The 27276-nt window shown below is 57.1% G+C and overlaps 1 protein-coding gene across 2 annotated transcripts in view; it reads left to right on the top strand.

Annotated features, from left to right (window-relative positions):
• SAMD11 (sterile alpha motif domain containing 11) overlaps positions 1 to 27276 on the top strand; it is a 75258-nt gene that overhangs the window by 37158 nt on the left and 10824 nt on the right. The window contains exons 1-4 of one of the 2 annotated variants that reach the window (XM_053997777.1): positions 9125 to 9197; positions 9491 to 9583; positions 17012 to 17173; positions 21876 to 22026. In XM_053997777.1, the coding sequence (XP_053853752.1) occupies positions 9140 to 9197; positions 9491 to 9583; positions 17012 to 17173; positions 21876 to 22026 (464 nt within the window). In that variant the 5' untranslated portion in view covers positions 9125 to 9139. Of the gene's footprint in view, positions 1 to 9124; positions 9198 to 9490; positions 9584 to 17011; positions 17174 to 21875; positions 22027 to 27276 lie in introns of those variants that run through there. The other variant, XM_053997775.1, reaches the window with a different exon arrangement.

Here is a 27276-nt window from a genome sequence, read left to right as displayed (position 1 = left end):
ATGCAGAGAGGGGCTGAAACGAATGAAAAAAAATTGTGTGTGGTCCTGGGGCTTTTCTGACTTCAGGAAGGTGGGAGAGGGCTCAGGCCAGAGCTGCCTGGGGCTGGGGGTGAGGTTGTGCAGGGAGGAGAGGTGAGCCAGCCCTTGGCACTGCCAGCCTGCACAGGGGGCAGGGAGAGCCCCCTGGAAAAGCAGCTCTGGTGGTTCCCAAAGCCCCCAGAGCAGTTCCCCTACAAACCATGGCTGGTCTCCCCTCGGCTGGCCCTGCAGATGATTCCCTGCTGTCCCTCCTCCCGTGGTGGTTCTGCAGTGGGGAGTGCTCTCCTTGGTGCTAATTAAACTGCAGCTGGGGATGGAAGGGAAGGAAGAGAGGAAAAGTGCATGGAACGGGGTCTGTGCTTCCTTGGCAGCAGCCTCAGAGTGCCTCCCCCGTGCTGGTGTGCTCTGCACGCTGCTTTAGGGCCTGAGTGGTGCAGAGTCCTGGTCCCGAGGCTCTAATTCATTCCTGTCCTGCAAAAAAAAAAAAAAAAAAAAAAAAAAAATCCTGTTAATTTCTCCTCTTTCTCTCCTCAAACACCCTCTGTTCTGCAGTGCCAGATTTCATGGGTTTCCAGTTGCAGTAGGACTATTTGCATGGATAGAAGTGGAGGATTCAGGCTCCCTCATGCTAGAGGAAGGTGGGTAGCTCTTCCCTCTCTTCCTTCTGCCCCTCGTGCCTCAGGGACTTGCTGTGGTGGCTGGAGATGGTCTGAGAGGGCACGGAGTGGAGACAGAGCCTCAGGTCCTGCCCCGAGCAGGGAGAAATCCACCGTGGTTCTGCACAAAACGTTTGGGGCTGAGGCTGCCCTGGCTGTGGTGTGAGCAGCAGCAGCAGGGCAGCTTTCCCGTGGGGCTGAGCTCCCAGAGAGGCTTTTCCAGGGGGTTTTTGGTCAATGTGATGGGAGTGAGAAGCCCCGAGAGCCTTGGCCCCGTGGGAGCAGGGATGCCTGGTGCAGCTGCAGCGATGCCTGTGGGAATCCCACGTGCTGGGGACAGTGTGACACCTGGGTGCCCCTTCAGGAGCCCTGCTCCCTTGGAGCTCCTGTGCTCCTGGTGCTTCTGCAGCCCTGGAAGAGCAGAGTTCACCCACGTGTCTCAAAAACATCGCGGAGCTGAGCTGTCCCTGTGAGAGGATTTGTTCTGTGCTCTGCTCCCATCTTCCCACGTGGTGCCCTGTTGACTAAGAAAGGAGGAATTTTTGGGCTGTGGAGAGATGGAAATGTAAGAATTTGGGGGTTTTATTCACAAGGCAGTGCCTGTAAGTCCCAGTGTGGATCCAGAGCTGACTGCACAGGCCTAACCCTGGGTTCTGTGTCCCTGCCTTGGCCACCGAGGCCTTGCAGTGACCTCCTTTGCCTTTGCAGAGACCCAGAGCTTTCATATGCTAAGGAGGAGTTAATATTGGGTCTGAAAAGGAATTGGGATCAGGGATGTTGCTGCTAATGGTTAGAGACAGGATCCCAGCACAGGCTGCTCTGGGGGCGCGGGGTAATGAGCTGGGCTGCAGACATGTTTTCATTTAACTAAGCCAAACAACAGGGGAAAAAAGCAGCAGCCTTTATTGGACTGCTGCCTTAAATTGAGCAGAAAATCAGCACCAAATGGGCATCCAGGAGCTGGGAGCCCAGGCCCTGTTGTTGATGTGTTTTCCCGTGAAGGACAATTGTTTACCTTGGCAACGTGAGGGGCGAGGCTCTGTCGCTGCTCTGCATCCCCTGGGCTTGGAGCTGGAGCACTGTCCCCTCTCTGGGCTCTATTTAAGTTTGTTTTAACATCTCCTGAAGCCTTGCAGGAGTGGGATGTGACCAACAGCCTTTTGTAATACAAGCAGAGGTCTTGGGGAGTGAGGGGAAAGTGGGAAAGGCCAACATGGAAGCGTTTCCTTTGGCTGTGCCAGCACAGGTCAGTGCAGGGATTTTGCTGGTGTGGGTGCTCAGGTTTTGTTCTTGGCTTGGCCACTGCTGGAGGAGAAGGAGCTGAGGCAGTTTAGGGCCCTGTTGCTGGAGTTCAGTTAAGGTTGGAAAAGACCTCTGAGATCATCGAGGCCAGCCTGGGCAGGGCTCTGCATCTCTGGTGACTCCTGGTGGTTCTTGGCCTCTTCAGTGCAGATGACGAGCTGGGTGGGGATTTTCCAGGGTTAAATTGTGGCTCTGGCACTGTGGGGACTGTCCTGCTGCTGCCCTGTCCCCAGGTAAAGCTCGTGCTTCCACAGTGCCCAGGGAGTGAGCAGCGCTTTGTGCCAGACACGAGCAGACTTGGGAGGAGTTATTTAAGGATGGAGGGCTGGGCATGGGAAGGATTTTATTAATGATTTGCTGTGAGCAAGAAGAGGCTCAGCTGCCTATTTCATTCATTTTTCAGCCCTGCACAATCTTTTTGTTCCCAGTTCCTTTTCTTCCCTTTGCTTCTTTCCCCTTCCCTGCTCTTCCCCCTCCTCCTCGCATTTCTTTCTTCTCAAACCCTTTTCCCCCCCACTTCCTTTTCCATTCTTAATCCCCATCTCACACACACATCCTTCCTTTCCATCCCTCCTGCTCCTCGGTTCCTTGTCCTGCTCCCTGCCCTCCCTTGCCCAGCTCCCTCCCTCTCCCAGCTCCTGGGGAAGAAGACAATTTGAAGGTTTTCCGCTCTGCTCTCAGCTGAGAGGCTCCTTCCCTCAAGCCAATCAATGGGAGCCTTTCAGCCCCACTGGGGCTTGGCAAACATGAGATCAATAAGTTATTAGCACCATTCTGTCAGCTGTAATGTGGAGATTGATCGGGGCCGGGGCTCCTGCTTGCTGCCTGGCACTTCCCCAGCCTGATAAAGATGACAGATTAAGGGAATAAGAAAAAGGAATTAAGGAGTCTGGCTGTCAAAGCTGTCACGGGCTGGAGGAGCAGCGTTTTTTTCAGGGGCTGAATGAGTGCAATTGGACATTTAAATGGTGCTAAGGGGGTCCAGCACCACCAGCAGCTCTGCTGGGGATCGCTGCCCTCGGCCTTGCCCGTGCAGAGGAAACGCTCTGGAAGGAGCAGCCAGGGAGCTGGAGCAGCTCTGCTGGCTCCTGAGGCCACCCCAGGCTTCTGAGCCACCAGGGACGCTGGCCCTGCCTCCCTGGTGACAGGTGACATCCCCAGGGCTGAGGGCCGTGGGGCCAAACAAGCTTTGCCCGAGAGGTTTGTGCTCACAGAATGCCAGAGTGATGGGAAGGGAATGAAATCCCATCCCCTGCCATGGCAGGAGCACCTTGCACCGCCCCAGGCTGCTCCAAGCCCTGGCCTTGGGGAATTCACAGTCTGTCTGTGCCCAGGTCTCTGATTTATCAGACTCCCCCTCCTCCTGCGTTACCCACTGGAGCCTGCTCCTTTCCAGGCAGGAGGATGAGCCTCCAAAAGGCCTGGACTTGCAGCCCACTCTCCCAGCTGCGTTCTTTAAATCTTTTCGAAAAGAAAGTTGAGATTCACAAGTTTGTGATTGCTAAAAAGCCTCTCTGCAGCATATAAAATTAATTCAGATCTCTCTCTTAAGTGCAGTATATCCTTTCCATGAGCGTTTTTCATACTATGAATATTTACCACCTTTCTGTGGCTCTGGTGCACGCTGTAAAAATGAATTTTGTAAGAACCTGGGAGCCAGGGGGATGCTGGAGCACCTTCCCTAATAAACAGCCTCGTTCCAGGCAGGCAGCAGGATGGCTCCAGCATCACCTGCACCTCCCTCTGTTTCACTCCTTGGCCCCTGAAATGTTGGACATTCCCTTCAGGTGCTTTGCTGCAGCTGGGGAGATGGAGTGTGAGGGGGTGGGAGGCAGCAGGATCCTGAGGATGGTGGGAGGAGAGGCAGATGGTCCTGTGGAGCTGAGGAAGGGGATCCAGGCTGCTTCCCGTGCCCAGGGAAGGCTGCTTGGTGTGGTATCCCCTGGGAATCCTGCTCAGCCCCCTCTTTCCTGGGAGCTGTGCTTAACTGGCATTTGGGGAGGGGTCGGGGAGCCCGAGCCAGCCTTTGGGGTGCTGCTGTGAGATGCACTGAGGCCAGAGTGCTGATGTCTGGCTCTCCTTGCAGTGACTGCACAGCCAGGCTGAGCCAAAGCCCTCCAAAAGCGAGGCAGAAGGAGAAACCCCTCGGATCTTGCTTTGCAGAGAGCCGTGCCCGTGTCCCGTCCCTCCCTCCCCGTTGTTCCCTGCTTTTCCTTGCTGTTTCCAGGAGTCTCCTGGGGCAGGGAGCTGGAAGGGTGCAGCTGAGGGAGGGTTCAGAGAGAGCCTGGCTGTGCTGGGGGCAGTCCTGAGGCTGCAGTGCCCCCCTGCCCCACTGCCAGGCTGCTCCTGCTGGATCTGAACGGCATCCCCCAGCAGATACAGGTGTGGGACCACGAGGAGATAACCCGGGGCAGTAACTGAGGCTGGAGCTGCTCCTGCCATGTCCCAGCACCATTAACTGGCCTCTGGCAGGGGATTGCTGCCTTTATTTTGCAGCTGGGTTGGCATTCCCTGTGTGGAGACCCAGCAGTATTCCCTGTGCCCTCCTTCCTTGCTGGAGCTCTCCCTGCCCCGGGAGCTGCCCTGCTCTGGTATTGTTCCAGGATCCCAAATCCCAGCAGCTGACTGCTTCCCTGCCCCCAGCTTCCCCAGTAATTTTTCTCCCCCGTTCTTGTTGCCCCCAGTTAAATTATGGCCTGTTCTTCCCATGACCTTGTGCTTCCCCTGCCTTTGTTCCGTGGATTCCTGCTGGCCAGGGCCGCTGCCGACGGACGGATCCCCCTGTCCCTCTCCCAGCTTTTCTTGGGAGCAGCTCTGGGGCTGCTGAGCCCCAGCTCAGCTCCTCACAAAAGCCCGTGGCTGGGAAAAGGAGTCCCCAGGGTGTCCCCAAAGCCGTGTTGGACACAGGGACAGGAGGAGTGGCTGGGATGGAGCTCCGGGCTGGGCTCCGCTGGTGGGAGCTGTCCCTGCCAAAGGAGCACGGGGAGAGGCTGCCAAGGCATCTCAGACTGGCCAGTGGGGATTGTCATCTTCAGGGCTGGAGTTGAGAGCCAGGGAGAATGTTTTTCCCTCTCTTAAAATAATGAGAAGGGAGATGGGAGAGGGGCTCTGGTCTCGTTGGATGTTGGCTGGCCCAGCCTGGGTGGTTTCCCGTGGAAGTTGGCTCCACTCTCTGTTTACTCAGGACTTCGTGGTCCAAGAAGCTTTCAGAGCAGCCCCAGTGCTGTGATGGGGAGCGTGAGATAGGTCTTGATCCCTTCCCATTGTGCTGGAGCAGGAGCACAGTGCAGAGGAATTTGGTGCAGTCCCTGGGCCGAAACTGAGACCCTTTGTAGCCCCTTCAGCAAAAACCTCATTGATTTCCCCTCTCCAGGTGACCCCCCTTGCTCAGCTCTGCCCATCGGTGTCCTTGGGGCAGATTCCCTGTGAAGAGTGGGATAAAGCCCCTCTGTCTTTGGGGAAGCCTGGGGATAGGTTTTCTAATCTCCCCAGACTTAGGCTCCCAAGTCCTCTCCTGAAAGCTGATCAGGAGGCTTGGGGTTCTTAGATGTGTTGGTGAGGATGACTCTTAAGCCAGGCAGCTCTGCTGAGTGCGGGGAGGCTGAGGATTAGAGCAGGGCAGGAGACAAAATAACACCCCAGGCTGGCTGCCACGCCAGCTGGCCCATGGGGCCGTGCCCACGTCCTTTCTCCTGCTGCTGCAGAGCCTGGGTGATCCCTGAGCAGGGGACAGAGGGGCTGTCCTGCTCCAGCTGCTGCCCAGCCCTGTCTCCATGCCCCGCTGCAGGAGTGCAGCAGGTGAGTGCTGGGCCTCCCATGAAAGAGGGGAGGAAAAAAGTCCACTCATATTTCTGCAGCTTCGGGGGGAATGTTCGGCTTTTGTCTCCAAATCCTCCCTCTGGGTCACTTGCTGTGCTGCCTTGGCAGGCCAGCAGGAGCCTGGGATGTGATGTGGGATCTGGGGACCTGTGTGGGAGGCCTGGTGAGGGGTTCTGTGCTCAGGGCTGTGCTGCACTGGTGGCAGTGGGTGCTCGGTTTGCCTGGGGCTTCCCCCAGCCCCCCTCCCTGCTGTTATTGCCTGGCCTGGCTTCATAACTCTACAGTTCTACTGATAATGTCTTTCATTTTCAGCTGTAATACTAAAAACTGCCCTGATTTGGCTTCCTTTCAGCTGCAGTGCTTTGTAAGGAGGCAGAGGAGAGGAGGCAAAAAGCAGGGATTTGGGGAACAAAACCCCAGCCATCCCTCCCCATCCCTTCAGGTGGATGTTGCCTTCTGCAGGTGCACGGGCTGAGCAAAATCTGTCTGGGGGCTTTGTGGTCGATGAGCAGCAAGGCACTAAATGCACAGCCTGTCTCTGGGAGGCTGGTGAGACATCCAGGAGCTGCTCTGCCAGCTCATTTGCAAAACATATTTGGTGCTGCTGCTGCTGCTGCTGCAAAGTCAGGGGGAGATGGCCGGTGGCCGCTCCCATCTCGGTGCCCTGGCTCTCTGTGTCAGGGCACAGAGGGCTTGGGTGGGTGCCAGGAGGAGCTGCAGGGCTGGATTTGGGAGTGCAGGGTCCCGTGGAGGGGCTGGGCAGGTGGAGGTGGGGTGGCAGGGCTGAGGTGGTGAGGAGGAGAGGATGGGTGCTGGAGCACCAACGCCTCGCTGTGAGGTTGTACCCTGGGAGCTGGCAGTTAATTGAGTCGTGAAAGCAACTGGGACCTGCCTGTGCAGCTCAGGAAGCAGAGATGGGGCTTGACTTCTTCAAACGCTGAGCTGGGACTCAGAAAATTGGAGTTCAGTCCTGTGCCCTGCTCCTGGCTCAGCCTTTGGGGTTGGTTGTTATGTCTTTGTGGTGATCTTCATGCTGATCTTTATTCCCTTCTCCTTGCTCGCTGTGTCTCTTGTTGATTTAGTCCCCACACTTCTGGGGCCGGAGGCGTCTCTGCCACACTTTGCCTTAACTGAAGAAATAAATAAAAAAGAGGAAATTTTGAGATGTCACAGAAGAACTGCGGGGGGGGGGGGGGCAGCCCAAACGCAGCCTCGGCGCGTGGGGCTCGGTGACCCTGAGAGGCTGGGAGGATCCCCTGGGGATAAATGTGGGATCCTGTGCAGGGAGTTGGGGCTGCAGGAGTCGAGGTCAGTCCAGAGTTCCTGTGGGATCCTGGTGCTGCCTGCCCCTGCAGCCAGCTGGGAGGGAGATGGGGCTGCTGGGAATGGCTGGGAGTGGCCGGGAATGGCAGGGAATGGTATGGGAATGGTTGGGAATGGCTGGGAATGGTATGGGAATGGTTGGGAATGGCTGGGAATGGTATGGGAATGGCTGGGAATGGTATGGGAATGGCTGGGAGTGGTATGAGAGTGGCTGGGAATGGTATGGGAATAGCAGGGAATGGTTGGGAATGGCTGGGAATAGCAGGGAGTATCTGGGAATGGCTGGGAGTGGCTTGAAATAGCAGGGAATATCTGGGAATAACAGGGAATATCTGGGAATGGGTGGGAATATCTGGGAATGGGTGGGAATATCTGGGAATGGCTGGGAATATCTGGGAATGGGTGGGAATATCTGGGAATATCTGGGAATAGCAGGGCCTGGAGCAGTGTCTGCCGGCAGATGGGCCCGGGGGTGGGAGAGGAACAGCGGGAGGGAAGCAGGGATGGGGGGAGCGAGGTGCCTTGGCAGAGCTGTGAAACCAAGGAATCTTCACTGCTCACATTCCAAGTGCTGTCACATGGACCCCGTGCTTCTGTCACCAGCTCTTTTCCATGGAGACTCCTCTGCCTCCAGCCCGGGCTGGGAGGGGCGAGCGCAGCAGCGGGACTCGGGTTGTTCCAAAGCCACAAATCCTGGCCGAGAACGGGCCCGAGGAGGGGCAGGATATGTGATCTTGGCCTCCAGCACTGAGGCTTTGCAGTATCGGGGTAAAGCTTCCAGGAAAATCAGCGTGAGGGATGGAGTGTTCCAGGGGCTCTGGGTGTGCTCCCCGACCAGGCACCCCCGAGCTTGGGAAGCTGTGGCTGTGGAGGGGGTTATGTGAGGGGTAAACTGAGGCAGGAGGAGTGAGAAAATGCCGACTGCGTGGACAGGCTGAGGCGGCAGCTGGGATGTGGAGCGCCGAGAGAACTCCAGCGCTGTCAGTGGTGCTTCTGTCCTTCCCTGGCTCTCCCCAGCTCCCTCTGTGCTGCTGTGCTTCCTTGGCTTTGGGTTCTGCACGCTCACAAGGCTCTGCATCGTCCCCCCGGCGCCAGTTTTGTCGAGGGATTTGGTGACAGGGTCGTGGCAAGCTGAGTTTGCAGGCAGCCTGTGCTCTTGAAAGCCTTGAAATGCCACTCGGAGCTCCTTGGGCAGAGGCACCTGCTGGGGCTGCTCTGCTCAGCCCTGCGCTCTGATCCCCCGATAAATCCCTGCCACGGCAGCAACCTGGGCTGCTCAGCTGCATTCCAAGTGATGGGGAGTGATCCTGAGTGCAGGGGACAGTTGCTTGGCTGGAAATGTCCCCTGGAACAGCGATAATGTTGTTGTTGTTATAAATAGGACCGAGGGGGTTTGTAACCTTCCTTAACCCCCACGTTCCGGGCAGATTCAGCAGCCTGGCCGTGTTTGGGCTCACAGGCAGATCCAATCCGTCCTCACTCAAATGTGCTGCTTGTTTGTGAGATTTTTATATTTTTGTTTGTTTCTTTTAAGATGCTGCATCTTTAACAAGCCCTTGATAGATGAGAATTTGATGCTTGCAGTGACAAACAGGCTCTTCCTTCCTGCCCATATGCACCATCATGCTTTCAGTTTCCCCAGCGTTATTAGGGGAGGATATTGATTTGGAATCTGCTCGGGGACGCTGTAATTGTGTATTAGAGATTTGGTGTTGCTTCGGAGGGCTGCAGTAATGCAAAAGGCTTGAGTGTTTCCGTGCAATCCAGAGGGGGAAGATTGCTGAGGACCTTGAGGTTTTGAAGGAGGAAGGGGGAGGGAGGGGGAGAGGCTGAGAGAGAGAGACACAGAGAGAGAGAGAGAGACAGAGATACTGTGGTAGGAAGATTCAGAGATCTGTTGTGCTTTTGCTTTTTTTTTTTTTTTTTTTTTTTTTTTTTTTTTTTCCCTGTGTTGTTTTTTTTCCTCCCCTTCCTCTCCCCCAGTTGCTTTGCATCAGGGCATGAAAGGAGTGGAAACACCGGGGGGACAAAAGGCACCAGAGCAAATGATGAAACTCAGTAAGGAAATCAACTGGATTCAGAATTTATGGCTGGAAAATGTTGCATTGATCAGTGTATGAATAGTCATTATGTGCTTTTGGGCTGCGTGATTAGGAAAGCAGATCAAGGCTCTCAAGATGATGATTTTTCTTACTTTCATTTTTTTTCTCTCTCTGCTTGCAATATCAGAGTGTGTGTGTGTGTCTGTGTGTGTGAGAGAGAGCAGCAAAATACCAAAGTCTCTCTGGTCGCTCCTGCAAAGAGGAAAGTGCAGCCTTCTCTGACACTCAGCTCTCTCATCTCTCTCCCAGATGAAATTTTAGGCAAGAGAAGAGTATGTTCTCCCAACAGCAGCAGTGAGTGTCCTTTAGAGAGCAAGAAAGCCCGAAGTGAGTCCCCAAAGGGTAAGTGCTGCTTCTCCCTCCCCCATCCCCTTCCCCTTTCTTCTCCTTTCCCCTGAGTGGAACTTAATTGAAATTAAGGAGGGAGGGCTGTGGGGTGGGAGCTGTGTCTGGCACTGGGGGTGCAGGAGGAGGCGAGCAGGGCTCTGGTTTTCCTTTATCTCCTCGGAGGGAGCCTTGCAGGGCGAGAGAGGGATTGCCTCTTAATTACTGTAATTGCTTGATGATTAAAAAAAAAGCAGGCTGCAGCCTTCGAGGTGGATTTAGGGGTGTTCCTACTTTTTCAGGCAGAATGTCTTGATGGCACGTTTCATATGAAAGGTACACACGGGCTTATCGTGCTGGCATCTGCTCCTTTAAAGGGAAAAAAGGAGCCTGTCAGGGAGAATGGGGCTGCTGAGTTTTCTCTTATGCATTTATGGCACCGTTCCTATAGAGATGGAATCTGCAGAAGGTTTCTCTATTTAGGGTTTGGTTTGTTGTTTTTTTGGGTTTTGTTTTTTTTTTTTTTATCTCTTGATTTGCCTTCCAGTTCTTTCCTATAAACAGGATTTTTAAACTTTCTTTACGACTGGCAGAGTGGGCTGGGTAATGGAGCCTGCAGTTAATGAGTTTGTCTCCAGGTTGAGTAAATGAGGTTTTGCAGGCCGTTTACTTAAAGGCTTTGTTGTTAATATCAGACTAATTAGCTGTCAGTAATACCCACCTCCATCCCTGTGCCTAAACCTGCTCTCTGGCCACTGAGAAGCCCGAGCAGAGCAGCTGTGTGAGGCTGGCTCCTGCTCCACGGGCTTGCAGTCCAGCTGAGCCTCTGCCAGGGCTGGATTCCCAGTGACCCATCCAGGGAATCTCAAAGGGCACTTCTTGCAGCAGTTTGTCCTGGAGCCTTCTTAAACCCACACACTTCATATTCTGCTTTGCAGAGATCCATTGTGGGGACCTGTCCTGCATCCTGATTTCACAGAATGTTCCTGTTTCTTCCCTCCTTGTGCCCAAATGATGCTCTGAAGGCAGGATTCTCTGAGAGGACGTTGAGTGCTGCTGTCACTCTATAGAAAATACTAAATCCTCTCTTTTATGTAACCCTCTCTTGCCCATTAACTCTTTCATAACAGCAGAAATGCCTCAGATTTTACTGGGAACTCTTTAAACTGCTCCTCCTTATGCTTCTCTTGATTTTTTTTCCCATCTGCTCTATTTGTGTTATGCCTGAAATGTTTCTGGTGGCAGGTGAGTTCCAGGTGATGCTTCCACAGGTTCATAAACAGATTTGTTCCATCAGACGTGAGGCCCCTGGGACACATTTTCTATTTTGCTGTCCCTGCTGAGGTTGTGCCCCTCGTGTTTCCAAGTTTGTGGCTGAGAGCTGAGCACAGGGAGCAGAACCTGTGGGGCCTGGCTGGGAATGGGCTGAACTTTAACCAAGCCACGTGAAACCAAGGGATTGCCTTTGGATTCATCCTAAAAAAGTGCCCGAGCTGGCACAGGTGGATGTTTTTGGCACGGGGTCAAGTGATTTCATTCTGTTCCTTTCCTTTGGCCTTCCCACCTGGTTTTTTTTGTGGGCTGAGGGCAGGGTGAGGAGCCCTTGGCTTTGCAGGAAGCACTCAGGATCTGAATCCTGCTCCTTGGCTCCTGGAGTATCAGGAATTCTCCCAGCTTTTTAACAGAGGGGTTCCCAGGAAGCCCTGAATAAAGCCAAGTTTTATTTTCTACTCCCACTTTGAGGTGAGACAGAATGGAAATTCAGACTGGGGCTTTTGCTGATCTCCCCATTTTTTATTAAATCCTTGGGGAGCCCCTGTTCCCTCCAGAGCTGTGCAGGAATTCTAGCCCAGGCTGTGCTGATGCTGGAATTCCATTGGAATGGTGAGGAGCTGAGGTTTCTGTGCTTTGGGGCTGTTTTCTGGTGAGAGAAGGGAGTGACAGGAGGGGCTAAACCCCAGGGTTTGTGTCCTAACCCCCAGCAGTGGCAGAGCTCCCATCCTGCTGTGATTCCAGCAGCATCCCTGTGCCGTGGATGCCATGGGGAAAACACAACCCCTGTGTTCCCAGCTCTGCTTGGGAACAGGAGGATCCACCTCGTGTGGCAAACCAGTCCCAAATGGGATGGGCCCTAATGGATACTCCCCTGGGATTTGGGAGCTGCTGCTGTGGGGTGCTGCTGGGCAGTGTGGGGCTTTGGCAGGGACCCAGAGTGCACTTTGGGATTTGGGAGCGGGAAGGGAAGCGAGGGCTGGCTGGAATTCAGGATCCCATCAGCCCCACGTGTCCTGCTGGAGGAGCCAGGGCTGCAGCATCTCCTGGGACCCCTTTTCCTGCAGCCTGGTGCTCCCGTGCCTCGTGGAGGTGCTGCTCCTGCACCTCCTGCACCCCTGGGGTGGTGATGGGCTCCAGGCAGGATCTGCCCCTCTTCATCCCAGAGATCCCAGCAGGATCTGCCCCTCTTCATCCCAGAGATTCCAGCAGGATCTGCCCCTCTCCATTCCAGAGATCCCAGCAGGATCTGCCCCTCTCCATGCCAGAGATCCCAGCAGGATCTGCCCCTCTCCATCCCAGAGATCCCAGCAGGATCTGCCCCTCTCTATCCCAGACATCCTGGGCAGGATCTGCTCTTCTCCATCCCAGAGATCCCAGCAGGATCTGCCCCTCTCCATCCCAGGCAGGATCTGCTCTTCTCCATCCCAGAGATCCCAGCAGGATCTGCCCCTCTCCATCCCAGAGATCCCAGCAGGATCTGCCCCTCTGCATCCCACAGTGACTCTGGGAGCAGCTCTGGCTCAAGCACAGCTGGGCTTGCTCTGGAAGAGGAGCCTTTGGAAGAGGAGCCTTTGGAAGAGGAGCCTTTGGAAGAGGAGCAGTGACCCTGTGCTCCTGGCGGGCTGAGGGGAGCAGAGGCGGCCAAGGAAATCACTGCTGCTCCCCGGCTGAGCGAAAAAACACCTGTAGGGCTGGAAACCCTTCCAGAGGGAAGCAGCCTCCGTGCCTGCCCTGCCCCCTCCCCAGAGCTCGCTCTGGAGATCAAAAGGGAGCCCTGTGTCGGGGGAACGGGGCCGCGCCGCCGCTGGCGAGCGGAGCAGAACGTTCTGTGGGAGCGCCCGGGAGCCAGGGCTGTGCTGGCAGGGCACACCTGGGGACACGGCTCCCCAGAAGATAATATTATTATTATCATCATCATCACATCCCCAGTTCCCCTGCTCCTGCGTGGCTGCAGAGCTCCTTCCTTCCCCAGCGCCCGGAGGATGGGCAGAGGGAAAATCGGGAAGAGCGTTCCGGTTCCCTTGGGAGCAGCTGAGGAATCCGTCTGGTAGGAGCCTCGGGGAGGGTGGAAAGCAGGCTGGATGGAGAGCTGGAAAACGTGCAGGGAACGCTCTGGGGCTTTTCCCCCTGGGTGGGGATGAGCTCACAGGCTGCTGCTGCTGCCGTCCCCTCTCGGGCTCTTGGGGACCGTTCAAACCCAAACAGGAGCTCTGGTTAACGGAGGAGCCCAGAACCAGAGCTGAGCTGCAGCTGAGCACTTCAGAACCAGCCTCTGTCCGTCTGTCCCTCTGCTCTGGGGGGACATCCATATGCTGGTGACTTCAGCAGCTGTCCAGTTAGCCCAGGGGAAGAAAGGAGGTTTTGGCCCCGTTCTTGCTGGCAGCATCACTGCCCCCAGAGCCAGGCTGCTGACCGTGGGTGGGCACAGGCAAGAGAAGCCCCTGAAGGTGCTGGCCAAGCCCTGGCCTGGGCTCGGGGGTGAGATGGCTTTGCTGCAGGTCCTTGAGCTCGGATTGGGGTTGAATAGAGGGAGCCTTGGCCTGTCACGGGTTTGTTGTGGGGCAGGAGGGGAGGATGGACAGGCTTGGGTGCTCCTGTCTTGTTTGGGATTGCCTGGGGAGGATGAGCCTGAGAAAATGTCCTGGAGAGGCCGTGCAGCTCTGAAACGTCCTTGGGTCTGCAGAACCTGAGTGCCCAAGAGCCCGAGCTGCCGTGGCTGTGCCAGCAGGGCCCTGGCAGAGGCTGGGAGGTGGGAGGGCTGGGCTGGGCTGCTCAGGGGGATGTGCTGGGTCTGCAGAGGGCCCAGCAGATGCCTGGCTTGGCTCTGCCTCGCCAGGGCTGTGCCAGAGTCCATTTCACACCTGGCGGCTGCAGCAGATTTGGCGAGATCAGTCTCCCGCATTACCCCTGGTAATGACAAAAGCAGACAGCAAAGCTCCAGCAAAGCTGGAATTACTGCTGGCTGAGTCATGTGAAATCTTCCAAGTTTTAAGCATGGAAATCCAGCCTTTCCCTGGATTCCTCCTTCCTCTTAGCCTCCCCTCGCCACCCCCATTCTCCCTCCCCTCCTTGCACCTGAAATCTGCTCTGCGGCTGATCCGATAGAGTTTATGGTAATTAAGTGTTATTAAATCCCCTCCCCCCTCCCTTTTTTTGCTCTAATGACACAGCTTTGTGGTGGGGGGGGGGGAAATCAGTGTTTTTCTAAATCAGGTCTGTGGCTTTGCTCCTGAGACCTTTGGGTAAGAGCTTCAGGAGGGAACTGAAACAGTGAGCTTCTGCATCCCTGGGGGAGGAGGAGGGAATCCTCCCTGGTGGGAAGCAGACCTGGAAGGGAATTCTGCCCTCTCCTCCCTCCCCTGCTGCTTCCAGGGGTGTCCTGCAGGTTTGGGGTGGGATTGAGGGAGCAGGCAGAGCACGGCTGTTCCCAGAGCAGCCCCGGCCTTTGGGGTCTGGTTTTTGGGGCTGGGGGAACCCAGGGCGGCGTGGGAAGCCAGCTCCCCATCCCAGCGGGGCCGGGAGCAGCCTCTGAGGCTGGGATGTGCCCAGGGAGGCAGCAGGGTGCAGATGTGTGTCACTGGGGCACGAGCTGGGGCTGCTCAGCGCTGTGCTGAGGGCTGAGCTGAGCTGAAATCATTTCCCTCTTGCACTTGGGAGCCAGGGATGCAGCCCTTGGTGTTGAAATGTTGTGCAGCTCAGACTCTATTATTATTATCATCATCATTATTATTATTATTATTATTATTATTATTATTATTATTATTATTATTGTTGTTGTTGTTACAATCACTATAATTACTATCATTATTATTGTTATTATCGTTACTCATTATTCATTGTTACTTATTTTTATGTTTTATTATTCTTATATTTTATTATTATTGGGATGATGATGATGATGATGATGATGATGATGATGATGATGATGATGACATTTCCCTCCCGTATTTTGGGGTTTTGGTGGTTTCATTACAGCCTGTGGAAAGCTTCATCCCCCAAAGGCCGAGCCCCGTGGGTTGGGTGTCACACAAAGGCAGCAGCAGTCCCTGAGCTGCCTCATTCCCCAGCCCCGCTGTCTCCTGGGCTGTTTCTGGCTGCCCCACGCTCACCTTTCCTGATGGGAGCCCTTCTCTCACCTGTGGCAGACACCCACGGCCCCTCCCAGCAGCATTTCAGTGCCCGTGCTGTGACAAGTGCCACCCCCGTGCCTTTGGGGCCAGTCCTGCAGCAGCATCACCTGCCCCGCAGCAGGAGGAGGCTGGAGGAGCAGCAGGAGTTGGGGCACGCACGGGAGGGTGGCCCTGTCACCCCCTGTGACTGCCAGCCCTGTCACCCCCCCCTTCCCCCGTGCCTGCCCACGTTGTGCCTGGGAGTTCCTCCCTGAGTAATGAAAAGGCTTTGCCTGTGGGAAAGATCCGAGATAAAACAGTGTTGGAGCAGCCAAGGCGAGAGCAGTAATTACTGAGAGCTGTGCTTACAGTAAACACAAAACCCCTGCGGCTCTCCCTCCCTCCCTCCCTGCCGGGCTGGGATCCTGCACTCGCTGGGCTGCGCGCTCGGGGAGGGAGGGGGGGTCTGGGTGGCCCCAGGGTGCTCGGGCACGGTCCAGAGGGGGAACAGCCTGCCCCGAGATGTCCCTCGAGGGCTGGGCAGGCGGGTGGCAGCACTGTAGCACTGTCCCTTGGGGATGTGACAGCACTGTCACTTGGGGATGTGGCAGCACTGTCCCTTGGGATTGTGGCAGTGCTTTCCCTTGGGGGTGACAGCACTGACCCTTGGGGTTGTGGCAGCACTGTCCCTGGGGTGTGGCAGCACTGTCCCTTGGGGGTGACAGCACTGTCCATGGTGTGGATGGCAGCACTGTCCCTTGGGGTGGGTGGCAGCACTGTCCCTGGGGTGTGGCAGCACTGTCCCTTGGGGTGGATGGCAGCACTGTAGCACTGTCCCTTGGGGATGTGACAGCACTGTCCCTTGGGGGTGGCAGCACTGTCCCTGGGGTGTGGCAGCACTGTCCATGGTGTGGGTGGCAGCACTGTAGCACTGTCCCTTGGGGATGTGACAGCACTGTCCCTTGGGGGTGACAGCACTGTCCATGGTGTGGGTGGCAGCACTGTCCATGGTGTGGGTGGCAGCACTGTCCCTTGGGGGTGTGACAGCACTGTCCCTTGGGGTTGTGGCAGCGCTGTCCCTTGGGGTTGTGGCAGTGCTGTCCCTTGGTGGTGGCAGCACTATCAGGCCTTGCTCTGCTGAATTCTGAATTCCCAACAGGCTTTATAAGATCTCATAAGGAAAAACTAGTGGAATGAAAAACATTTAACAAACCCTTCTTGTAGAGAAAAGCAGTCTACACCTGCAAAAACAAGAAAATCTGTCCCATCAAAATCAGTGGAGAAAATGTGTGAACGTATCTAGAGAGAGAAAATGTGACAGACATACCCAGCAGCCCTTGCCAGCCAGTGAACTGGGTTTCCCTGCATTGCTGACCAGTTCAGTTTAACACAGAATCCCAGAATCCCTGGGTTGGAAGAGACCTTCCAACCATCGAGTCCAGCCCAGCCCCAGCACCTCAACTCAACCCTGGCACCCAGAGCCACATCCAGGCTTTGTTAAACACACCCAGGGATGGTGACTGCACCACCTCCCCAGGCAGAACATTCCAGAACTTTTATCACCCTTTCCATAAAAAACTTCTCCCTGATATCCAGCCTGAGTTTCCCTTGGTGCAGCGTAACGCAGCCCCTCCTGACATTCCCTATAAACACGAACTAAATGTGAATAAAGACCCAGCTTTTCTGCAGGGAGAACCTGAGCCCCTCGTGTGTCGCTGTTGAGGCAGGGACGGGAAAAATGAGACCCCCAAGATCAGGAGGCAAAGAGTGAACGTTTATTCAAAATGCATCGCTCTTTTGTAGAGAACATCGTCAAGACTAATTCCATTGGTCTTAAAGTGAAAACATCTCACACCATTGGTGCCCTTTGAATAGCACATGGTGGCAGAACACATCCATGAACACTACGAGCAGAACGAGAGATAATAGATAGTTTACCTTCCTCCCGGACTTTTCCCCAGACTTAGCCTGGCAGAAATCGTTCTCCTTTTCTCTCTGACTGAACTGAGACCATCCACACAACCTGCTTTATGGCAGCAAGGCGCGTGTCTGTGCTCCCCAGAGACGTCGCAGACGCCGCTGCTGGAGGAGGTGGCGCAGATGACCCCGGAGGAGCACTACAGGCGCATGATGTCGGCCCTCAACGAGCACGGCACCTTCGAGGAGCAGCAGCAGCAGCGCCTCTACCAGCTGGCCAACAGCATGGCAGTGCCCAGCCACGGAGGTAGGGCTGCCCACGGGGGCGGCGGGCTCTGCTGCCACGGGGGGTGGGCTGGGGGATGGCCCCGAGCCCTGGAGTTCTTTGGGGTGGGCTGGGGGATGGCCCCGAGCCCTGGAGTTCTTTGGGATGGGCCTGGGGGATGGCCCTGAGCCCTGGAGTTCTTTGGGGTGGGCTGGGGGATGGCCCCGAGCCCTGGAGTTCTTTGGGATGGGCCTGGGGGATGGCCCTGAGCCCTGGAGTTCTTTGGGGTGGGCTGGGGGATGGCCCCGAGCCCTGGAGTTCTTTGGGGTGGGCTGGGGGATGGCCCTGAGCCCTGGAGTTCTTTGGGGTGGGTGTGGGAGATGTCCCTGAGTCCTGGTCTCATTTGGGAGAAGTACCGAGCCCTGGATTCATTTGGGATGGGCCTGGGAGATGTTCCTGAGCTCTGGATTCCTTTGGGATGGGTCTGGGAGATGTTCTTGAGCTCTGGACTCCTTTGGGATGGGCCTGGGAGACGTTCCTGAGCTCTGGATTCCTTTGGGATGGGTTCCTGAGTCCTGGTCTCATTTGAGAGAAGTCCCCGAGCCCTGGACTCCTTTGGGATGGGCCTGGGAGATGTTCTTGAGCTCTGGACTCCTTTGGGATGGGTCTGGGATATGTTCCTGAGCTCTGGACTCCTTTGGGATGGGTCCCTGAGTCCTGGTTTCATTTGGGAGAAGTCCCTGAGCCCTGGAGTCCTTTGGGATGGGCCTGGGGGATGTCCCTGAGCCCTGTGTGCACTGAGGGGTGGGTGGGCTGCAGTGCTGGGTGTTTGTCGTGCCCTGGTGGTGCTGAAGGGGGTCCTGCAGAGCTTTTCTCCATCTTTGTGGAGGAGTCTGCCCGTGGCTGGCTGTAAATGCTGGCTCCTTCTGTGGCCATCCCTGGGGATGTGCTTTTCCTGCCTGGAGAGGGTCAGCAGCTGCAGTGCTCTGTGCTTTGCAGGGGAGGTGAGGGGGGTCCTTCGGTTGTTTCAGGAGTTTGTGTCCATCTGAATATTGGGAATCTCTGGAGTAAGAGATTTGGGTTGTGGTGTGGAGCAAAGGGGGTGAGAGGTTGAAGTGCCAGCCACCCCTGGCATTCCAGGATGGGAATGGTCAGATGGTGTTGCTGCCTCCTCCTGGGGCTGGAGCAGTGCCTGGAGGTCCTGCAGTCCCGGGATGAGTCCCACAGGGACTGAGGGGCTGTTGGAAGCTTTTCCCAGGGTTTTGGAGAGAGCTGGCTGCATCCAGCATGTCCTGGGCTGTGCCTAAAGGGGGCACCAGGCGGTTGCAGGATCACGAGCATCCCTCCACAGGTAGAGCATCCCTCCACAGGTAGAGCATCCCTCCACAGGTAGAGCATCCCTCCACAGGTGCGTGCTCCTCACCTGCCCTCGGCTGAGCAGAGCCTGCTGGCACTGGCCCAGTTTGCCCCAGCAAAGCCGTGCCCTGTCCCGCAGGGGAGGGAGATAACTCAGCTGCATCAGGCAGAGCTGACGTGGCAGAGGTGCTGCTGTGCAGGGGGCTGGAGCACGTGTGAAGGGCAGAGCCGTGCCAGGATCTGTCCTGTGCTGCTCCCTGCCCGAGGTGGGCAGGGCTGGCACGAGCAGTGCTCAGCAGAGCATCAGCAGGAGCTGCAGGAGGATTCTGCTCCGGAGTGTGAATCCCCAGGGCTCCTTGTTAGGTTAATGAAGAGGCTGTCTTCTTTTCCACTCTGTTTGATTTGATTGGCTTCTCTGGGGGCAGGAAGGGATTGCTGTGGAGGAAGGATTTGCTTATCAGCAAAGGCCGGGCGCAAACCTGCCCCGGCCCCGTGGGGAGGTGGCACCAGCTGGGGCTGGTGCTGGGCTGTGCCAGGCACTGCAGAGCCCCTGCAAACTCAGCTCCTGTCAGGGGAGCCGTGTGCCACAGGGCTGGGATGGCACGTGGACACGTGGGAACACGCGCAGAGGGAGGGACAGGGTGTGACAAAAGGGTGGCACTGAGTGTTCAGCCACGACTGGAGCCGGGCAGAGCTTGGACAGGGCACAGGGCGTGGGGTGTGACCAGGGTTGTGACAGACACTGGCCCTGGGTGGCTGCTGGCCACAGGGACGTGTCCATCCCACCGCTGTGTGCTGGGAGACAGCTGGATCACCCCCTGCCCCCAAATTAATGAGAGGAGCTCGTTACCTTGAGAGCCTGACGTGGTTTTGTGGTGATGATTAAATTCCCTCATCAGCATTTGTTGGGGGGGTCACGCTGGGGTTTTGGGGTGGGCAGGGGGGGAGAAGGAGCCTGCAGAGCCAGACTCGCTCGGGGAACACTGACAAGGCAAAACTTGGTGTATTTTTGGATTGTCTCCACACCACAGGGCTCTGGTTGGGCTATAAATTATTAGTGCCAGTACAAAGCGCAGTTTATCTGCGGGCTCACATGGAGGCACCAATAACATTAATAATTTAAAAAATGTTAATAATTTAGAAATCTTTTTTTTTTAATTGCTTTTCAGCCCCCCCTCCTCCGCCCCCGTTCTCCCAGTGGCATTCATCCCACATTCTGAATTCAGTCTGTCTCCGTGCCTGGAACCTCCATCCGCCAGCGTCCCACTGTCAATCAATCTGATTTCCCAACTGTCAGAGTGCGGGATTGTAAATAACAGATCCTCGGGGGGGCCTGGGCAGCAGGGAAGGGGGGAAGGGGAGAGGAGAGGGGGTGTGAGCGGGGGGTTGTTGCGGTCACTCAGGATCAATGCGGCTCCTGGAGCTGGCTGCACGCCAGCCTTCTAAATTACAGCCGCCGTGGCAATCAGGAGTGACCTGGGTTTTTCAGATAATTAATTTATAAACATTGCAAGGTTGCACGGTCTCCCTGGCTCGGTGAATTCTCTGGGCTTGTTCTGTGATCTGATGGTGTTTGGCTGTTTCTCGCGTACTTGTGCAGTTCAGAATTGTTGTTTCGGTGTTTGTCCCCTCGGCTGGGGGCGTGGGGACAGGGGCAGGAATGCGGCCAGAAAATTTGGGCACTGCTGTCCCCCTTCCTGCCAGCAGAAACAGCAGCTGTGGGAACGTTCTCACCCCAGCATGGGGCTCCAGCCCCGACCATCAGCAAAACGTTTGATGCTGTGATTGATGGAGCTCAGGCTGGGCTGGGCACATCTTGGTGCCAGTAGGGAGGGGTGGCTGGGATTTCCAGAACCGAGGGAACAGAGCCTGGTGGGGAAAAGGGAGACACAGAGATGGGAAATGTGGCATTGCCGGGGTTGTGCAATGCTCCTACAGCAACGTAGGAGCTTTCCAAAGCAGCTGTGGGAAGGGGTGGGAAGCTGCTGGGTGTGAGGGCTCTGCAGGGTCAGTGTCCGAGTGATCCTGCCCAGGGTGTGCTCAGGGGGGTGAATCTGCCTCTGCTCCTCTCCCCAGCTGTGTTTTGGTTTCCTTTGGCAGGGCGATGGTGTGAGGGAGGTTTCCTCTGCGGGGATGTTTCCTGTGCACCACGTGAACGGCAGCAGAGGCTCTGGGGTGGGATGTGAGCTGTGTGTGCAGGGGCATTTCACACAGACACCGGGACTGAGGGACTCCTGATGCTTCGCTGGGAGAGAGCAGCTCCCTGAGAAAGCCTCGGTGTGCCTGGCACAGGTGTCCATGTCACCTGTTGTTCCCCGAGGCCAGGGCAGGGCAGGTGGGCTGTACCTGCATCACCTGCCCCTCCCTGGGGCTCCTTGGCGTGGGCTTGAGTGGTTCTGGCCTTGCCTGCTCTGTCCATCCCAGGGCACTGTGTGGGCTGCCCTGACCCCTGAAGGGGCTGTGCAGGTGTCACTGCACGGGTGTGACAGGCAGGGTGACACAGGTGTCACAGGCAGGGTGACACAGGTGTGACAGGCAGGGTGACACAGGTGTCACAGGCAGGGTGACACAGGTGACAGGTCCTGCCGCGGTGCCAGGCTGAACGAGGGCTGCGGTTCCTTCTCGCCTGCAGCTGTCCCCAGGCAGCGCTGTGCTCGGGCTGGGAGGGGGTTCCCCTTCTGTACCCCATGCTCAGCTGCTCCGGGGCCCAGCCCTTCCCTGTCCTGGGCAGGTTCAGCCCTGCAGAGCCCCCCACGGGGGTCCCGGGCACAGAGAGCCCCGGTAACCCCGGCGGGGCCGGAGGGGACACGGCGGCAGCGGGACAGGTGCCAGCGCGGCTCCGCTCGGGACCGACCGGGAGAGGGAGTTCGGGGAATGCCTCCCTCTCCTCCTGCTTCCATCCTTCCATCCTTCCCTCCCTTTTTTTCCGCTCCTTGCCTCCCTCCCTCCCTCCCTCCCTCCGGCAGGAAGGCAATTAAACAGCAAATCCACCCCCCTGCCGTAGTTGCACAATTTCCTCCGCTGCCAAACTCCCTGGGCGGCGGGGGCGGATCGCGCCCGGAGCCGCTCGGCCGGGTGAGTGCCGGGGCCGCCGCTCCCCGCCGGGCTCCGCCGCCGCCCCGGCGCCCGAGAGCCGCCCCGAGCGGCGGGGTGGCCGCGGGGAGGGGGGGACAGCGGAGCCGCTGTCGCCCGGGGGCTGCGGGCACGGCCGGGAGCGGCCCCGGGGCAGCGCTGTCGCCCGCGGGGAGCCGCGAGCAGCCCCGGAGCTGCGGCTCCGTCTGTCCGTGAGTGTGTCCGTGTGTCCGAGCGGGGCCGGGCTGGGGGAGCGGGGCCGGGCAGCAGCAGCAGCAGCAGCAGCAGCTCCTCATCGCTCCCCTGCTGTCCCCAGATCTGCTCCGGGCGCGGCAGGAGGTGGCGGCGGCGGCGGCGGCGCGGACCCCGGGCGCGATGGAAGCGCACATCCCCTCGGCCAGCAACTCGTCCAGCCAGCGCAGGAAGCAGGGCCTCCCCCAGCACAGGGACAGCCACTTCCCCGACAGGTACCGGGCACGGCCCCGGGGCGGGGTTTGCCCGGGGGCGGGGGGCTCGCACCGGCCGGGAGGGATGGCTCGGGTGGGGTGGGGTGTGGGAAGGGGGGGGGAGCGACTGGGTCAGGCGGTGGGATGGGCTGGGATGGGCCGCTGGGGAGTCGCCGTCCCTGGAAGTGTTCAAAAAGCGTGTGGATGTGGCACTGGGGACGTGGTTTGGTGGTGAGCGCGGCAGTGTCGGGGTAGTGGCTGGACTCGGTGATTTTAGAGGGATTTTCCAACCTTTGGGATTGTGTCATTCCATGGGGGGAGGGCAGCAGTGCCCGGCGCTGGGCAGAGCTGATCTGTCTGGGCAAGGTGTGACCGTCTCCTCTGGGGCTTGTGCAGGTGCTGGGGATGCTCCTGCCCCACTCTGGGGTGTCTGTATGGACAGGGGGGGGAATCTGAGTGACTGCCAGGCTGGAATGATCCCAAACCTGTGTTGGAGATGCCACTCTCACCTGTTTGGAGGCACAGAGCAAGTTAAGGCGTTGAAGTTTGCATTTTTGCAGCATCCCCGGATAATGAGGGAGGAGAAATGCTCTGAGATGGAAGAGAAAGAGAAGTTTTTTCTTTGTTAGGGAAAAGAGCCTTAGCTTGCCTCTCCCACTGCTCGGAGTGCTGGAAAGCTGATATCCCCCCACCCCCAGGAAATTCTAGCTCGTTTATCTTGCTCTGTGCCACGAGCCATTCCCTCTGCAATCAAGAACTTCAGAGGGAAATTAAATTAAAGCTGCTTGCGTTCCTGACAGGGATGGAGGGGACAGGAGGGGGCTGTGGGGATGCAAAGGCTTTGGATGTCATGGGATGAGCGGTGGAAGGCTCTGGTATTTACACTTCTCTTGGCTTTTGTGTGGGGTGGAGGCAGAGCAGGCTGTGCTATCAGCTCTGTGGTGCGTGTATGGATGTGCTGAGCCCAGAGTCTCCCCCCCATTTAGAGCCTTGGAGATCCTGTCTGGTTTTCCTCCTCTCCCAGCAACACCTTTGCACTGTGGAGGGGCCGGGCAGCCCTGGAAGCCTCTCTCCCACAGCGTGTACTTTGGCTAACCCACCCCATAAATCCCAGCTCCTGAGCAGACCTGGGAGGAATGCAGGGATGGAGGAGCCTCCTGCAGCCGCTCTCAGGAACGTTTCCCCAGCGCTGTGTGGGCTGGAGAGGAGCCAGGCCGGCCCCAGGGCTGCCTGGAAAAGCATCCACGGAAGGGTGGAGGCTGCTCAGGGGAGGTGCTGCTGGCAGGAGGGGCGGGCTGAGCATCGGGAGGTCCCGATAAACCCAGGGGTGTCATTCATTAATTAACTGTTCTTTTTGCTGCTCAGAAACAGGCTGGGAGGTTGGCTTTGTGGGGATGAGGCACACAAACACACGGATATGGATTTTCTTGGGCCAAGGTCCTGGTAGTGGCAGAGTGATCCCTTCGTCTCTTTGCTCCCTGGAGTCAGTGAAACTGAGACATCTTGCCAAAAGCAGTCTCAAGCCACAGTCTGAAGAATTCATTTGGTTTCGTGGTTTTGGTTTCCTAGATCCTTTGGAGATGGATTCAGCTCGGATGCTGGCGTGCCAGGGCCTGGTGGTCTGTTTGGGAAGATGGTTGAGTTCAGTGTTATAAAAAGACTTGGAAGAGGAGAGGGTACAACTGAAAGGTGCCACTGCAACCACTCCAGCCTGGAGCTCTTCCCATCCCCACACTGCTGCCTCTCCTGCAGAGCTGGCAGGTGGCTGTACCCTGCAGAGCTGCTTGGATGCTGCTCCTTGGCTGCTGTCTCCAGGATTTGTTGGCAGTGTTCTGCTGGGGTCCTTCAGCCTGGCGTGTTCCTCCCCCAGGTGCTCATCCCTGCTTCTCTCTCTGTGTGGAGCCTGGGGAAATTTTCCTCTTGAGGGAAAATCTCTCATGCCCTGCACACGGAAGGGGTTGGAGAGGAGCTGAGGCAGGGCTGGGTGAGCTGCTGGGCTGTGTGGTCACTGGGATGGAGCTCCTTGGCTGGTTTTGGTGCACCAGTTCTGTGCTGGGAGTTGTTGGCAGTTGGTTTTTGTGCCTGCAGTGTGAGGTGTGGGGTCTAGGGGTCCTGCCCCTCTCAGGGGAGAAGGCAGAGCCAGGCAGGTGTTGGCTCTGTGCTGCCTGAGCAGGCAGGGGGAGCACAGCTCATCCCCCGGGATCCGGGGGAGGCAGCAGCAATGCCAGGAACACGGAATGCTGCCAGCCTGGGGTGCCAGCAGCACCCCCATGCCGGGGTCCTGGGAAGCCCAGCCCCTTGGCAGGAGTGAGCTGGGGGTGGGAGCCTGAGAGAGGCACCCAGCGCCTCCCCTGCAGGAGCTGACAGACACCGTGCACCAGCCAGAGGCTTCCTCTGAGCAGAGATGTGCCCAAAATACCCAGCCCGGGTTTTTGGATTCCCTTCCTCCCATCTGCTGTCGCTACGGTTTGTTCTTCCACCGCCTCAGTCCTCCCCCCTGCTTTGGGGAGGTTTTCCTTTTCCCTGCTGGCTCCTTGGGCTCGGCTCCTGCCCTCCCTGGGCACGGCTCCTGCCCCCTCTGGGCACAGCTCCTGCCCTCTCTGGGCACAGCTCCTGCCCCCTCTGGGCTCAGCTCCTGCCCTCTCTGGGCACCACCTCTCTCCTGCTCTTACCCAGCCCAGCCCTGTGTCCCCCTCTCCTCTCTGAAGGCTCTGATGTTCTGGTTTTTGCCCTGGCAGGATCTCTCCTCCCTGGTTCCCACCTGGCTGAATGTGCTGCAGAGCAAAGGCCAAAGAGCTCGCCCTGATTTAACCACTTGGGTTTCAGGAGCAGTTTGGATTTTGAGGGGGCAGCACAAACCAGCCCCTCTCCATGGCCAGGCCAGGGCCAGCACGTGTTCTTTTCCTGCCTGGAAATCCCAAAGAGCATTTTTCAGCAAGGCCTTTGATTTTATTTATTCTCCCTTGCTGGCAGTGTCTGGGGATGGCAGAGCAGCGAGGAGCTCTGTGCCTCCTGCCTGTTACCTCGGGTTTAAAGTGTCTCTTCCTATCAAATGCAGAGCAGAAGAAAGCAGAGCTTTCATGCATTCTTCCCCCCACCCCTTCCCCACTTCTTCCATCCGTTCTAAATTTATTTCCATGCCTTGCCGGTTTCAATCTGCATTTCCTGACCCTCTCACATCTCCAGTCACAGCCTGTGCTCCCAGCCTTCCCCCAGAGCTGGGCTTGAGCCAGGGGGGAGCTCTGCTCCAGGCTTGGGAGGATATGATGGGGTTAAAATGAAAGGCTTGGTTTTAACAGTATAATGTGTAACCCCATAATGACTTTAAATATTGATTATTTGAAGGCCATTAGTGCTTATTGTTAAAGAAAAGTCGATACTTTTTAAGCCTTGTGAACCATTTGTCTCCTGTTAAAGGACATATCAAATTTAGCAGCGTGCAGTGCAAATCCCCTAATACCCTGCTCACAAGCCTCCAGCTGGCATTTTAGGGGGGGAAAGGGAAAAGGGGGCAGGGGGAGGAATGTGCAGCAACACAGAATTGCTCTCTTCCAGGGAAGGACAAGGCTTATCAGATGTAATTGCCAGGGGCTAAATTCACCTCCTCGGAGTAGGGCACTGTAATTCTGACTCTGAGCCGTGGAGGAAGAGGAGGAAGGAATTTGATGGGGGATTCGAGGCTGACACCTGGGAGAGGATGCAGGGATCGGTGTTTGCTGCACACCTGTCTGAAAGCACAGCAGCCTTTGTTAAGGTCTCGGGAGCTTTTTACTCCGGGCTTGCCAGTTCTTTTCCCAGCTGGCTGGCAAGTCTGGCAGGGCTGCCCAGCCCTGTGCCAGGGCACGACCTGGTGCTGCTGCCTCCCTCCTGTGCCAGCTCCCCGTGCCAAGGATGGGGCTGGCAGGGAGCAGGGCAGGCTCCAGCAGGTTCTGTGCCCGGCAGGGTGGCTCTGAGGGGTGGCACAGAGGGTCTGTCCCTCGTGGCCACGCAGCTCAGGGGCTCCCCAGGGCTCTGGCTGGCCCAAAGCAGGCCCAGGAAGGCAGGGAAGCTTAAGGGAATGAGCTGCAGTCTGGAGCAGATGCGAATTCCTCAGGGATCAGAGCACGAAAGCATAAAAACAACCTGGGATGAGCACTGGGCTGCCACCGAAGGGAGAACCTTTCCTTTTCCAGCGCCCAGCCCTGATCCCATCCCACCCTCTGCTTCCTGGGCACAGACTGGCATAAATCAAGGCGCTCCTTTGTTTTTGAGCTCTCCACGGGCATCCTGGATCCTCCCGCAGGATCCCTTCCCGCACATCCCCGAGGCGGGGAGGAGGGCACGGCCACGCGATGGTTAACAGCGACTTGATTTCCTAAATTGCTTCTTATAAAACGACCAGCACGTCTGCCAGGCTCGTCTCCCCATGATTACAGCTAATTACGATCGAGCGGACACCTCGGAGCCCCCGTCACGCCGCTTTAATTGTCCGTTATTCATCCGCGGGGCCGGCCCGGGTGGCAGCAGCACTTGGCAGCCCGGCGACCGCGGCCCCGGCTAATTGCGAGGCCTCGGGGATTAGGGCAGGTGATTACACACTTCACGGTGTAATTACATAAGCATCGCTTGGCTGCTGCCCCGGCTCGGAGCCGAAGGTCGAGCGCGGCGTTACCTGAGATTAATTGGAGCTGCCAGCGGAGCGCGGCGCGGCGCACGGGCGGCATTAACATTTCAACAGCCCCCGATCGATCCGCGCCGCGCCTCCAGACACCGCCGGCTCCGCAATTAGTTTAGAGGAGAGCCAGGGCAGCCGGGGAGGAGGGGAAGGAGAGGCGGGAGACAGCCACGGGGACGGGAGGCGGACGGGGAAGTGGAGGCGGGGATGGGCAGATGGGCACGGGCTGGGCGAAAGGAGGAATTTTGGAGGGGAAGCGCAGCCGGGTCAGAGTTGTGTAGTGGCTGCAGAGAACGGGGATAAAGCTGTGCTGGGAAGGGCTCTCACTTCATGCCCAGGAGTCCTTGTCTGGCTTTCCATGAGCTGATCCATGCCCATGAACGGATCAATTTGCACAGCTGATCCATTTCCACAAGCTGATCCATTTCCAGGAACTGATCCATTTCCATGAGCTGATCCATGCCCATGAACTGATCCATTTGCACAGCTGATCCATTTCCACAAGCTGATCCATTTCCATGAACTGATCCATTTTCATGAGCTGATCCATTTCCAGGAACTGATCCATTTCCATGAACTGATCCATGCCCATGAACTGATTCATTTCCACGGGCTGA

This window comes from Vidua macroura, chromosome 23, assembly GCF_024509145.1.
Source record: "Vidua macroura isolate BioBank_ID:100142 chromosome 23, ASM2450914v1, whole genome shotgun sequence".
NCBI classification, from domain to species: domain Eukaryota; kingdom Metazoa; phylum Chordata; class Aves; order Passeriformes; family Viduidae; genus Vidua; species Vidua macroura.
Note: the sequence above shows the minus strand (reverse complement) of the source record. Positions and strands in the feature narration are given on the sequence as shown.